This window comes from Oppia nitens, unplaced genomic scaffold (genome assembly GCF_028296485.1).
Source record: "Oppia nitens isolate AA-2021 unplaced genomic scaffold, nextdenovo-longstitch-racon4-pilon3 scaffold3_pilon_pilon_pilon, whole genome shotgun sequence".
In the NCBI taxonomy this organism is placed as follows: Eukaryota; Metazoa; Arthropoda; class Arachnida; order Sarcoptiformes; family Oppiidae; genus Oppia; species Oppia nitens.
The window spans coordinates 5601709-5617757 of NW_026533221.1; the positions used below are offsets into that span (position 1 = coordinate 5601709).

At 24.2% G+C, this 16049-nt stretch overlaps 3 protein-coding genes across 3 annotated transcripts; 2 read left to right on the plus strand and 1 right to left on the minus strand.

The window, feature by feature from the left end:
- The first annotated feature begins 1295 nt into the window (after positions 1-1295).
- On the plus strand, positions 1296-4911 carry LOC128957952 (lysosomal alpha-mannosidase-like). Its single transcript, XM_054303765.1, has 6 exons — positions 1296-1650; positions 1723-2348; positions 2426-2987; positions 3089-3655; positions 3714-4391; positions 4469-4911. The coding sequence occupies exons 1-6, from the start codon at positions 1530-1532 to the stop codon at positions 4909-4911; spliced, it is 2997 nt and encodes a 998-aa protein (XP_054159740.1). The 5' UTR covers positions 1296-1529.
- Positions 4912-5171: 260 nt separating this feature from the next.
- On the minus strand, positions 5172-6374 carry LOC128957689 (kappaPI-actitoxin-Avd3b-like). Its single transcript, XM_054303493.1, has 2 exons — positions 6204-6374; positions 5172-5837 (listed from the first exon to the last, which is right to left on the minus strand). Exons 1-2 carry the CDS (start codon positions 6328-6330, stop codon positions 5662-5664), a joined length of 303 nt encoding a protein of 100 aa, XP_054159468.1. The 5' UTR covers positions 6331-6374; the 3' UTR covers positions 5172-5661.
- A 7812-nt stretch (positions 6375-14186) lies between these two features.
- On the plus strand, positions 14187-15334 carry LOC128957953 (proton channel OtopLc-like). Its single transcript, XM_054303767.1, has 2 exons — positions 14187-14469; positions 14538-15334. The coding sequence occupies exons 1-2, from the start codon at positions 14199-14201 to the stop codon at positions 15332-15334; spliced, it is 1068 nt and encodes a 355-aa protein (XP_054159742.1). The 5' UTR covers positions 14187-14198.
- The last annotated feature ends 715 nt before the right edge of the window (positions 15335-16049 follow it).

Below are 16049 nucleotides of genomic sequence, written 5' to 3' on the forward strand. Positions count from 1 at the left end.
TTGCCATTAAGTGTCTCAAAAACCCAACCTATAGGACAAACAACACGACAATCAACCTCACAAAAGGGTGGGTGACAACAGGTTGGCTTTGGATCTGAACAAGTGGCCGGACAGGGCTCACGACAACAACATCGAGTGCCATTTGGACACAATATTAGACCACATCCTATAAGTATATAATGATGTATATGAATATAATAATGATAAATATATATTTATGCTTAAACTAAACTAATTTAGATTATAACATAAAATCTCACTTTCAGTACAGGGAGGTTTCGTAAATATACTATATTGGGTTAGAAGCACTTGTTGGCAATTTGCATGGTCAAAAATTAAATATAATTTAATACCAATAAAAATAAATAATATTAATTTTTTCATTTTTAATTATTATAAAATAATCGCGATACATAAAAATAAACAATAAATTTTAGTTTTAAATGATTATATCTATAAAATTTTGACAAAATAAATAACACATTTTTATTTAAGTTTATTGAAAACAAATCTATTGTTTTTATGTGGTTAATATCGGTATATTATTTTATCAATAATTCAGTTTTTAGACCATATGCTAAAACATTATACATTGTTTTATTTTAGTAAAAATACTGTACAATAGTATTGCAATATTTTTTTTAATTTTGTAGATTTTAAAATATAAATTTTATTTATTTACAGTATTATTTATACAATAATATTAACAATATTTTATCTATGTTCATTGGTAATTTTCAGTAATTATTAATATTAAAAATATCAATAATAAAGTATTTAATTAATTTCACTATTAAGTTATTACATTATACAATATATACTTTATTATTGTTTAATCAATGTTAATTAAAATATCTAAATCAAAATTTAAAAATAATAATAAATTAATATTTATTTAATAACATTTTAATTGTAATTATAAAACAAGACATATGTGTTTTCACATTCATTATAATAAAAATATTTATTCTTGTCTTAAGTATTTAATATATAGATAAATATATATAGTTTATATAAATTTATATATAATTTATCTCAAAATAATAACTTTAATCACATAAAAAATTAATTTTAACAGATGTACTAGATATAATATTTTTAAATAACTATATTATATTAAGATGACATAGAAAATTATGCAGTACTGTATTGTAAATATGTAATACAACTATAACTTTTTTAAATATATGTTAAAATAAATTTATAAATTTGATATACAATTATTATAACAAATGAAAATGAAAAAATATTTTATATTCGTATTAGTCGTTGTATTTGTAGTTAATATTGAGTGTAAATGTGGTTATAATTCATGTCATAAGACCAAAGCTGACAAACTAAATATACATCTCATACCCCACACTCACGATGACGTGGGCTGGGAGTTGACGGTTGATCTCTATTATGACATATTTGTGCGAAAATTAATTACAAATGTTGTGACTGAGCTTGAGTTGAATGCCGACCGGAGATTCACTTACGTTGAGATATATTTTTTTCATCGGTGGTGGTCTGAACAGACAACTAATATGAAGGAAAAAGTTAAACGATTGGTCAATAGTGGACAATTGGTCTTCACTAATGGAGGATGGACTGTCAATGATGAAGGAACTGCTCATTATAAAGATATAATTAACCAATTGACACTGGGTAAATATTATAGCAATATATTAAGAGTATTCAATTATTAATTGTTACAATTTTTTTAAAATTATTTAATAGGTTTAAAATTTTTGCGCTCCGAGTTTGGCTCGTGTGGTAGTCCGACTGTCTCGTGGCAAATCGACCCGTTTGGGGCCACACGTGAAATGGCATCACTGTATGCACAGATGGGCTTTGATGGACATGTCATTAATCGTGGTGTCCATCCAAAGGGTGACTTCATATGGAAGTCTTCCGACGATTTAAATACAACTATATTTTCTACTGTTCTTCACAATCATTATTCGGCGCCTAAAGGTTTCAAATTTGAATTAAAAGAAAATGCTTTCAATGAATCCAATAAAGAAGCAAAAGTTAAAGAATTTATGGACATATCTCGACAGTGGAGTAAAGATTATGGAAATACAAATCAAGTATTGATGACAATGGGAGACGACTTTCAATACTTAGAGGCCAAAAGTTGGTTCACAAATATGGATATACTTATTGAGGAAATCAATAAAAAATATTCCGATTCTATCGATATATTCTATTCATCGCCCGATTGCTATATAAAAGCTATGAATGATTTGAATAAAACATTTGAAGAAAGAGGAGCCGTTGATTACTTGAATTATTGGACCGGATATTATACAAATCGACCGGCACTCAAATATTACAATAGAGTCAATAATAATATGTTACAGGTATACCATTATTATAATATTATTTAGTAAATTAAATTAATAATATCAAACTATTTATTAATTTTAATTTAATATAGGCTAGTAAACAATTATCTGTATTATCAAGATTAGATATTAATAAATTCAATGTGTTTTTAAATGAAGCAAACAATCAACAGTCAATTATGACACATCACGACGCTATCACCGGTACTTCACCGCAGGCCACGGCTGATGACTATACCAGTCGATTGCAAAGCGGTTACACCGCCGGTAAAGCTATTATTGAAAAAGCTTACAGTTATGTTAAACATAATACAAAAGATGCATCAAATGATGTATTTTGTGATGTATTAAATATAACGGACTGTAAACTAACTGAAACTAATGACAAGATCGCTGTCACCGCTTATAATCCAATCGCCAGAACAATAGAAAAGAAAATAAGAGTTCCCATCACTGATGGAAAATATAATGTCTTTGAATCTAACGGTAAAAAGGTATCAAATGTGGCTTTACTTCCCGTATCAGAAGCGGTCAAACAATTGCCCGAACGTAAGGGTAGTCTTAGTACACATGAGTTGGTATTTTCGGCTCAATTACCTGGACTTGGATTTAATACATATTTCATAGAAAAAGTTAATAATAATTTTTCTAAAAGTAAGTTCTAATTTTAATTAATAATTTTATCAAGAGTTTTAAAAAATCAATTTATTAGTAAACTTAAATAAATTATTTACTATTTTATATTAATTGTAAAGAAAAACTAAGTCATATAAAGCAAAGATCTATTGATATGAAAGGAAAATCATTTATACTACAAATTAATGAAACTACCGGTGCTTTGAAGTCCATAACAATTAATGGAAAGATATATAAATTAAATCAATCATTCAAATGGTATAAATCAATTGGTGGTCAGCCAGGAAAAGAAGACTCAGGTAGTTATAATTTTTGTCCGGACGGTATGGCCAGGGATTATCCACAACAGAGTCTCATATCAAGACATACGGATAATGGCGTACATGAACTCAATCAACAGTTTTCTGATTATATTCACCAAACTGTTCGCACTTATGAAGACAGAGATTACATTGAGTTTGATTGGACTGTAGGTTCAATACCAGTCAATGATAATTTAGGAAAAGAAATTATTACACGTTTTGAGTCCGACTTAATAACTAACGGATTATTTTATACGGATTCAAATGGCAGACAAACCATGAAAAGAGAGTTAAATTTAAACTCAACTCTTTGTAATAATAATTATATTTCTGGAAATTATTATCCTATTTATAACAAAATATATATCAAAAATGATAATCAAGGTATAAATTATTTACTTTTACAGTACAAACACCATATAATTTATTATGTAATCAATAGGTATACAAATGTCTGTACTAAATGATAGAACACAAGGAGGATCTTCATTGATTGAGGGAACAGTTGAACTAATGGTTCACAGAAGACTCTTATATATAGGGGTCGGAGGAAGCTTTAAAATAGATGAGCCGGGAGTCGATGGCAAAGGATTAGAAGTCAGAGGAAAACATTATTTGTTTTTCAATACTATTCAAAAGTCACCGCAATTAGTAAGAAGTTTAGCGGAGAAACTTTTATTGCCACCGATTATCACATTCAATACATACTCGACTATTAATGACTACAAAATCAAATATCAGACCCAATGGTCACCAATGGGTCAATCACTTCCCGAAAACATTCATTTATTAAGTCTTGAAAATTGGTCACAAAATCAAGTGTTGCTTCGTTTGGAACACATATACGAGTCTTCAGACAATAATTTGTTATCAAAACCAATAGATTTGAGTTTAGATAATATATTCAAATCATTCAATATTTTATCGGCAAATGAAATGAATTTAGCGGCGAATCAGTTGTTGTCACAAACAAAACGAATGAATTGGAACTCAAAACATACTTATTATGACAATCGACATAACAGTGCCATCGATGACACTAACAATCTAACGGTGCGATTGACTCCACAACAGATCCGTACTTTTATTCTTACAATTGATAATAATTATCATAAAGAAGGTATTAATTATACATAATTTGTTTTTTTTGTGTATTTACTGTATTTTAACAATTAATTAATTTATTTATTTATTTAGATGAATGTACTTACCGTTGGGTAAATGCTAAACAGTCGTCAATTCCTACCGATGCTTATGTCGCCGGTTATGATGTCGACAAAACACCACTTAATGTGTGTCGTTATAAATATAAAGACGATATGATTGCTGGAAAAGCCGATAAAAATCTGGGATGTGTTTTGACTTATGGAGGAAAAGAAGTTTACATTGAAAATGATCAAACATTTGAAGTATTAATAGCTAATAATGTCCAATGGGTTCCCCGACATGGAGAGGACCCGATACCCGAAGGAGCTCTAATTGTTGGCACTAAAGGTGATCCAAATGCCAAAACATATATCGGTCGGTGTTTTACACATAACGCAGAAATACCCGGAAAAGTTGACTATAATTTCTATTACAGTATTAATGGTGAAGTAAAAACTGATTGTTTGAATCATTATATACTTGTATGCAATTAATAAATTTAATAAAAACTTATATTAATAAGATATGATAATTAAAATTTACCTGGTGTAATTAATAAAATATCTCAATTTAATACAAGTCTCTATATAATAGTAGTGTTAATACATTAGTATCTTTGAACGATTCAAAGTCATTAATAGTTTTAAACTCTTATATAAGTTATTATTATTATTAAATATGAGTAAAGTATCTTTTTTAAAACAAATTTGTGATCAGATTCAAAACTTTTAAAAAACTGATTATTAGTATTTTATCGAAATTTATTTATAAAAATGAGACTCATATACTGTAGTAATATACAGACTATAACACCACAAACAGAATTCATCAGATAATTACAAAAAGTGTTTTTGACTGACGGAAAGGTTATATAATAAATTTGTGAGTTTTATCCAACTTAACTGTTTTTCCATTAACAACACATAATATACTGTATATACTCTTTGTATATATTTTTTGGATATACAGACATAAAAGTAAATATATATCTATTTTTATTGCCATAATTGACAAATAATTTTAAATGATATTTTAGTTTTAATTATTAGTACAATGTGTGCTCATTATAAATAAGCAAGTAAGTAATTTCATTAAAATGTATAACTTATATGTTAAAATACAAATCAAATTATTGCAAATAATCATTTACAGTAAAATAAATTTTTACATTAAATAAAATACAATTTATATAATATAACTAGAAATTAGATAAAATTAAAGGATATGTGTTTTCAGTATAATTATTATTCGTCACAAACTCCTCCACAATATTGACGACATTTATCAATAGTTTGGAAATTATTTTGATTGCCATAACAGCCGCCGTATATGAATGTCTCGCACTTATGGGATGTCTTATTACAGAAGTGGTGCTCAAAATATCCTTTACACGGACCCACATCTGCATCTGAATAACAATCTGTTTAAATAAATATTCATTAAATTTCCTATAATTTCAATTAATTAAAACTTAATAATTAATAATTAAAGATTGGTATTGTAAATTGACAGTTATATTATATCTCCATTTTTTAAGTTTAATAATAATGAACAATTGAATGATTTCCATATTAGTTATAAAAATTAAAAACTATTAATATATTGAAATATTAAGTTAATTCTGATATTAGTTTAGTATAATTAAATATGAAAGTGACATATAGTATACCAGTGAAACTATTAATATAAGTCTAGAAAACATTAAAATTTTTAATATAAACATTCAATTTCATACTAAAATTTTAATATAAGTAAAATTTAAAAATATTTTAAGAAAATTACTTACCCCACGGCGGGATATTTTGCTTATTTTCAACGGTCAACCCGTTAATTACATTTCCATTAACCAAACATTTAAGTGAAAATGTTAACATTACTGCAAATAATAATAATAATAATGAATACTTAGACATTTCTCAGATTTTAATAACAATCTATAAATTTTCAACTAAATGCACAGTACTTAACAATATATTAAATGTTAGTTTATATAACATTTGTTGATTTCATAAATAATTATATTAAGTCAGTTTATTTATACAACATTTGTGGTATTATTGTTAAAATTTTTAAATTACTAAAATACGTTATAAATTCATTTCAAACAACAAAGTAATGATTAAAAAAAATATAATTTATTCAAAAACACGTTTGCAAATATGTTTACAATTTTGATTGCTATCAATTAATTTTCAATGATATTTATGAAGTAATATTTATTTATAGATTTTGTTTAATTGCATTATTTTCAGAAGTTTTCCTAAGTTTATAGATATTAATTTATATATAAATTCATTTTTAATTATATTACGTAAATGTTGTTATTTGTATAAAATTAATCTTTTTTACTGTTATGGTTAAAAACAATGTATTATGCAAAATAATTTGAATAAAAAAATTATTATTAAAATTATAAGTAAATATAAAAATAAATTGATGCAAAATATAGTATATATTTAGTTAAGCATATATCCTCCCTCATATTTGACCGGACACTTTTTCTCACATATGGATTCACTTTCAAAATTGTTGTTAACATTTAGCGGCAAACAAGAGAGTGCTTGCAATTTATAACAGGCTTTAGAAATGGGTTCGAAATACCAGCGCTCGACAGTAGAGTCTCCCAAACAATCACTTTTGTCTTCCGACACCTTTTTAACACAAATTTCAGGAATAGGTTTGGGACTAACTGTTGGATCTAATAATTTTTGGGATAATTAATTAATTTAATTTTTTCAATGTAATGATTATAAATAATAATACTTACGATTTATAAATATATTGGATGCTTCCGGTATAAAAACACATGAGATATAATTTAATACAAACATAAAAGTTATGATCACTTTAAACATTTTGAATTAATTTTATAAAAATTGACTAAATGTTAAAATATTTAAACTAATTAATTTTATAATTATTAAAAGTTGATTATCGTTCGCTTAAATAGATATTTATAATGAGGTCATTGTTAATTTATAAATATTTTGTATTGATTTTTAATTAAAATAATTGTCCATGAGTAGAAACAATTGATTTATATAGTTAATTGTTTAATTTTTAATAAATTAGAACAATTTATTTTGTTTTTTAAATATCATACTTAATGCTATTGTTTTGAAACAAATGTAAAACATCTTTTTATTTATTTTTTATATTTTTTGTAAAATATACTGTATTATCTCATATTATACAAATTGCTAATATTAGTTTCCAGATATTATTGTTTAGTTAATATGTTTTTGAATATAATATGATACAATTTAATTTTAAGGTCATATAATTTATATTTTTTATATATACTAAAATTTAATTAAAAATAAATAAACGTTTTATAATATTAGTGAGTTTTATTTTTTAATATACAAATTGTTTTGTAACATCTTTTAAGTAATTTCTATAAAGAATAATCTTTGTATTAACAATAATATTAAAATTAGTATAATTAGTATATAAATAGCAAACATACAAACAATATTAATTAACAATATTTAATATAAATGTAATTATAATTCTTATAATATGTAAGATATACTGAATTAATATATAAAATAAAATTATTGTAAAACTCTCAATTGTTAATAAACTTTAAAAATTTTGACATGTTTTTGGTTTTTATGAATTTATATTAATACAATAAAAATATTGTATATGTTTTAGAAATAATAATATTTCTAATATTAATATAATATCGTTAACATATTTTACTATTATATCTAACGATGAAGTATATAATATTATTTATTTATATATAGAAAAAATTAGTAAACAAATGGCACTATTTAATACACTTTATAATTTAATATAATAATTGTAAATTATAAAACTTAATTATTATTTCAATTGATTATTTAATATGTTAATACATCTTTATTGCTTTTTATTGCATTTGTATTTAATAATTGATACACTAGTGTACAGTTATATACAAATTATTATTATTATTTTCAATCGAAGTGTTCAATGGATTTGGTTTCAGTTTCTTCAATGGATTGGACTTCGGGTTTGATGTTAACTATTGACATAATGGATATAAATAGTATATATAATGTTATTTAATATTTAATATTGTTGTTAACCATAATAATGATTTTTATTATTATTTTGCAATTTTAGTAACAACGAATGGACTTTATAATGTAGATAATGAATAATATAGTCTTAATATCAAACTAAATATCAAATATTTTTTATGAATCATTACAATAATTTGTAAACAGTATATTACAGAACATTTATGATTTTTATAGTTTTAAACATATAATTGTTAAATAAATATTTTATACAATAATACTGTACTAATAATAACAAATATAATTTTTTAAAACATATATAACTTTACATTTCAATATAATAAAGCTATTTAAAAGTTTATTGATGTTCTCATTATAATTAAAAGGACATAAATTATGAAATTATCTAAAATTGGGTTATTTTTGATAATAAAATTCAATTGTATTACGATTTACATCATCAACATATAAAAGTTTCAAATTGTCTTCATTTTATATAAAAAGATCTCAATTTTATAAAATGTTAAAAATAATTTCTAATTTAAAAAAGCATATCAACTATTATTTTTATTAATTGTGTACTTTAAAATGTCAAATCTATTATTAATTTTAAATATAATGATAATATGTATAATAGTAAGTGGTATTAATGGAAGAAATGGAGAATATGGAGAGCATGGAGAGTATGGAGAGTATGGAGGACATGGAGGACATAGAGGACATGGAGGACATGGAGTTATATTTTGGATGCATTGGGTTATATTTTTTAATTAATAAAAGTCACGAGAGATATGCATTGTTAGGTAAATCAAGACAATTGTTTGATGTTTTAAAATTATGTGTAATATATATAATTTTATATTAGGAAAGCCAAGTATTTGTAGATTATCTAATGATTTGGGTCTGTGTTTGGCATTAAACATAAGATTATAAGTGTTAAGTGTGGAGACAATCTTAATAACTTTAACACAAAACAAAAGTGTGAGTTATGTTGTATTGCAAGCATTATATCGGGTTTTTATAGATACATACAGTATGTGAATGTTTCAAATATTATTATAGTATTTATATTATATTTAATACATTTATTCATACATTTGATAAACTGTTGATAATATAAAAGAATGCGAAAAACGTTTGGGAAGTGATAGTAAAGTTTGTTTAGGCGATAAAAATGATAATTATACGACTTGTCGTACAGTCTTTACCTACCTGTCCCTATCTGTCCCTATCTGTCCCTATCTGTCCCTATCTGTCCCTATCTGTCCCTATCTGTCCCTATCTGTCCCTATCTGTCCCAATCAACCCGATCCTGAACTTTATATATTTAAACTTATGTGTATATGATGTTTGTCAGTGTAAAAACATCACTTATAGCAGATATACTGATTGTCAGTGTGTTTGTCGGCGGTGTAGTGGCCGATAGGTTAAGATGTTGACTGTTTTCATGTGTTGTTTGGAAACAACATCCTATACGATGCCTGGGCTTCGATTCCTTGATATTCAACAGTTGTTTATTATGCATTCAAACCCTAAGTAACAGCCAGTTTGGGTACAAAGCAAGCATTAAGTTTGAGTGAAAATTATGACGTCATATAGTATTGTTTGAATTCAAAATAATAATATATATATATACAGGGGTCCTCAAAACTTTTTCTCCAAAATTAGATAAATTTAATATAAATATATATATTTAATTTTTTATGTAAAAATTTTATATAAATAAATAATCTTAAAAAACATCTGGAAAAAATTAATAAAAAAATAATTAACACAATTAATTAATTTTGTTAATTAAAAAACCATTTTATAAATATCATTATATACTAAATCACTATAAGTTACTATATCACTAATAACAATAAGTATAAAAAAATAAATTATCTTTTTTTTACTAATTTATATTTATTTTTAGAAATGAATTTAAATAAAAACAAAATTGCGATTATTGTTATAATCTGTATGCATTAAATATACTTTTTTAAAAAACAATTTGCTTTATTACATCCAAACACAGAAATTGATAGAAATTTCGGTATTTTTTTTATTTTTTACTGATTTTAACAATTTTAATTTTTTAGATAAAAACAAAAAAGCTAAACTTGATGACAATATTGAAGAAACTGAGGAAATTAATAATGATAATGATGCGTTTAATTATTTTTCGTTTTAAAATATTATGTATTTTATTTATGATATATTGTTATTTTATTAACACGATTAATAATTAAAATATTTATAACACTTTTGTTTATTTATTTATATAAAATTTTTACATTAAATAAAATATATGTATTTATATAAAATTTTTACATTAAATAAAATATATGTATTTATATTAAATTTATCTAATTTTAGAGAAAAAGTTTTGAGGACCCCTGTATATATATATATTATTATTTTGAATTCAAACAATACTATATGACGTCATAATTTTCACTCAAACTTAATGTTTGGTACAAAGACTGACTTATTGTTAGTGATTACTCATTTAACTACAGTTACTAACAGTTGTTACAAAGTTATTGATAGAGTTATGCATTTTCGGAGTTTAAATGACAAAATCGGGATATAAATCGAGAAATTAATTTTTTTCTTATAGTACTAATAATATATAGTTTATGTCACAAATTCGGTTATATTTACTAAAAATAATTTATTTTCAGTTATTAATTGATTATAAAAATGCGTTTAGTTTTAGTTTAAAACCTACACTTTGTATTACTCATTGTAAAGAAAAAATATATTAATTAAGTATTACAGTACATATTTTTACAATACATACAAAACTAGCTTTTATAGCAATATTTTGTTTAAAGTTTGCTTTCCTCTGATACATATCGTCTCATTCATTGCTATTGATTTAATATTGTATTAGATGTACCGCTAATATTTTATTCAATATGTATTTAAGTATTATGTCAATCAATATTTAGCGAATTTCGGGAAAAACACTTAAATACTGTTTTTCAATGTTTTTCAGGATTTTCTCAAAAAAACAACAAAAATCGGTAAAAACAATAGGCATTAACTTCATTGAAAATGTTGCCATATTTATATAAATATTAAATTCCCGACGATTTAATAAATAATAAAGTTTTAGGAATTTCCGAAGATACACAACTCTAGTTATTAGACAATAATAGAAAAAAAGGTGAAAGAGTCTCATAAAAGTGTACACAAATGTGAAGTCACTTTAAATCCTGATTTTTTTTGTCCATATGTTAGTAGACAACAATGTCAGTCATCGTGTAATTAACTAAATATATGTAAACATTTTTAAATTTTGTTTTATTAAATAATATTTAAACTAATTTAACAAATATTTTTATAATAATTATTAATCAATTAAATAGCAAAATACATATTATATTAAATTATGCAAAATTAGAATCTAAATAGAAAAATGGAAACTTTAATAAATTTAATAATAATATTTTTTATACTATTTATCTTAATTTTCAAAAATTAACATCAATTAAAACAAATAATTGATTTAAGTTTACTATTTTCAATTAATTTGTAATAATTTTCTAAATAGATGTTCTCATTTAATTTCAATTCATAGCACTAACCAATATAACACTTATCATTAGTTTTGCATTTATAAAAATAAAAACAATAGATATATTATAATAAAACAACTCTAATAACAATTTATTAAAATCTATAAAACCAATAAATCATTCAAAGTTACTATCAAAGTAATAAATATTGACAAATAATATAATATAAATTGCACTTATATTGACTAATAATTTTATAGACAAGTTTCTAATAAGTTTCTATCATATAATAGTTTATTACATAATATTTATGTAATTCTTTATAAATACTTAATTTTCAATCATATTATTTGATTTATATGTAATGTTAATATTTTAAAAAATTACACTATTTTTAATAAACAATAAAAAATTAATAATTAAAAAAATTAAAAACTGATTTCTCTACTTAATAAAAATATTATTTTTTAAAAGGTTTATAAATTAAATACTGTATATACAGTATGTCATTGCTATTATACTTAGGTACAATAAGATCATAGTATTAATAATATGATAGTATAATGTTTGATATAATTTTTATTAACATATGATATCGGAAACAAATGTTTAGTATAATTAATACAAATAATGATATATAATATTTACCCGATGGTTATGTAAGCAAATTACTAGTATTTATTAAGTTAGATACAAAATAATGTTAATGCAATATTATCCTTAATATTATTTATAGGTATATATAAGTTAGTAAACTTGAAAATTATATCTCATTTTGAAGTGAAATGCAGTTTTATATAAACATTAAATTATTATTTGTTTTATACAATATTTATATTTTGAAAAATTTAATAAAACAATAGTTAGCACCAAATGAGTGAATTATTACAACTGCCGACATCTCCCATAATATGCCGGTCGAGATCATTGTCATTAGTGACCATTACATCACTAGAAGAGGTTATTTTTAATAATAATCTTAATTATATACAATTATTAATTGAATTGTTGTTTGTATAGAAAGAGAAAAACATTGAAATTTCTTTTAATGAAAACCAAAAAGAGACACCAATTATAGTTATTGATAGGATTGCAGAAAATGATTATAATAGTAATAATCCAATATTCAATGGTTTCAATAGAAATGACATAACAAATGTTATAAATAGACAAACTATACAATCTATACAAACTATAGCATCACCGCAACAATCAAGACGTGTAAAATTGGAGGGCAACTCATTATCAAGAAATTGTAGTCTTAAAAGTAGTAAGTGTTTAATAAAATAAATATAAAAATTACTTTTAATAAATTTAATTTTAATATTTTTTAATTAAAACAAAATTTAATTTTAAAGATAGATCTGTGAATCGTTCAATTTCTAATGAATATGACGGCCCAAACCAAATTCAACGGCATATCGATGATGACAATTCACACAACTATCCCATTGAATATAAAGATATTGGCACAAGAATAGCACAGTTTTTATCAATAATGTATGCAATTGTGATGTTAGTTATTGGTGTTATGATATTTATATATAATCTTAACACGAAAGGCAATACTCTATCTCATGTATATCTCATAATAATGAACTTAATTGGCGTTTCGTGGCTTATATTCTTGCACCGGGATATCAATAAGTATAAGCAACAGGCGCTTCAATTTCTCAAATCTCAATCCACAACAACTAATAATAATTATAATGATAATCAATATAATAATTTTGATGACAATATAAGTATTGCGACAGCAATTATATTTGATTCAGTCAACACTGTTAACAACGAAGAGCCAACTCATGTGTCAGAGTCGGTCATATCCGACGGCAAACTGGTGACGGGATATAAGTTTTTTCACGGCAAACATTCAGCCAATTTCTACCTGACCTGTGGAACCACTGGTAAAACCAAATTATTAATAATTTATTGAATAAATAGTCAATAATTAGTTATCATTTCTTTTGTTTGGTTAGTGTTTTGTTTTGGGAGTATAGTTCATATGGGCGTTCAATTGTTTACTAATATATATTATTATATTAATGGTCACCAAGAATGTCAAGATTTTCTTTCAATAATTAGTTTTATCATTAAAATAATTGTATCATTTTATCAGTTATTTATAACTTACAAATATACAAATGTAATTATAATTTTTTGTTTTTTTTAAATTGAGTAATTTATTATTATTTTTAAAAAATATAAATTTTATTTTAGATACTTATTAGTCGTCATCAAACAATAGCCAGATTTGCATTAATGCATTTGTTGACCACATCTCTGTCTCTATGGGTTCGTACTATTATTAGTGAAGCCATAGAAGATTACGTGGAAAATATCGATTCAATTAATGAGACGAATACTATTAGCGAACATTTATTCAATGAAGTGATTGATCATGAATTACATTGTTTAGAGGCCGCAGTGATCAACAAAAAATCAATGGAAGCACTGCCCTATTTATATCCATTTACTGTTGAATTTAATATAATAATGGCTTCAATTTGGTACATCATATGGACTAATATAGGTTTCATATTAAGATAATTCAATTATTTTTATGTAAATAACTAGTTTTTAATAAAATTAAAACTATAGGTAAAGAACACTTGAGTGCACCCAACAAAAGGCAAGTGTCGATCACATCTGAAGACGATTTAGATGAACAACAGGCCAACAGCTACCGGACCTCAATATTGATTAACGCTGACTGCCATTCAAGTAATCGCGGCTTATTTGGAGGAATAACAACACTTATGGCAACTGTTGTTACAATTATCATATTTTTTGCGACCCTAAGTATCAACCGATTTGGTGTTTCAATATATTCGGGACAAATCGCTATATTAACACTTATATGTTGTGTTGTTGTGCCGTTTGCTTACGTAAAGATCCGGCACTTGGATGTAGTCAAGTACGAACACTTTGATAACGCTAACACATCAATGGACGACTTATTGGTGTTACTACCGGTGCCTTTCTTTATTATTCATTATATGCACTCAATTATTGTGGCTTTTGTAAACATATCCATCGAAAATGTGTTTCTTATAATAATATATTTGTTTACAATAATCCAAGTGCTTATACAAACACCATTTATAGTGGACGGTATACGCCGGTGCTCTAACACTAAACAACTCCGATACCAAAAGCCAGGCCGAGAGTTGATTATGTTTGCCATCATTTTGAATGTTTCTCTTTGGATACTCAATACATTTGAGTTGAGATATATGGATAGACTAAATGGATTAGAAAATTATTTTGGAAAATTGACATGGATGATTTTATCAAATGCTAATCTACCACTTATGCTATTTTATAGATTTCACTCATCTGTTTGTTTGAGTGATATATGGAAATATGGTTATGAAAAGGATTCAAGTTTTCATTAAGTTATTAAATATTATAATCATTTTTATTATTAACTTAACATCAATACTTAACAATAACTTGATTAATAACTTATCATAATTGTTATAACAAATGTGTTTAGATATTAAATATTATTAACAATATTTTAACTTTTGATTTTAATTATTTATATAATCTGCATTTTAATAATTTTGAATACTATAACTTTAGTATATGTCAACTAATCTTTATTATATCTATAAAATTTTTTATTAATATTGAAATTATTAGCAGAACATTATAATATTATACATGATATATAATACAATATTTATTGAATATTATTTTTGTATATTTTATTTTTGATTCTATAGCAAAGTATTAATCAAAAAAATTAATATAGATATTGGGTCTAAAACATTGTATTCAATGTATAAAACAATTTTAGTGTACGCTTTATAACTCAATGTTTTTAAATAATTTATTTAACAATTAATTAATTTATTTAGATATATCACAAGCATGTGATGGTAATAATAAAAAATCTTTTATAACTTTATAACTATTATACTATTAAATACTTGAAAACTGAACACATTGTGTGGCAATAATACCATATGATTAGTGTTTAGAATTACGTGATTTTGGAAAATATCAATTTTTTGTTACCCGAGTCCCAAATAATACCGATCGGTAATGAAGTTTATGCTGCGATTAAAGCAATGACTTTTACTATTATACCAATTTGTAAGACAA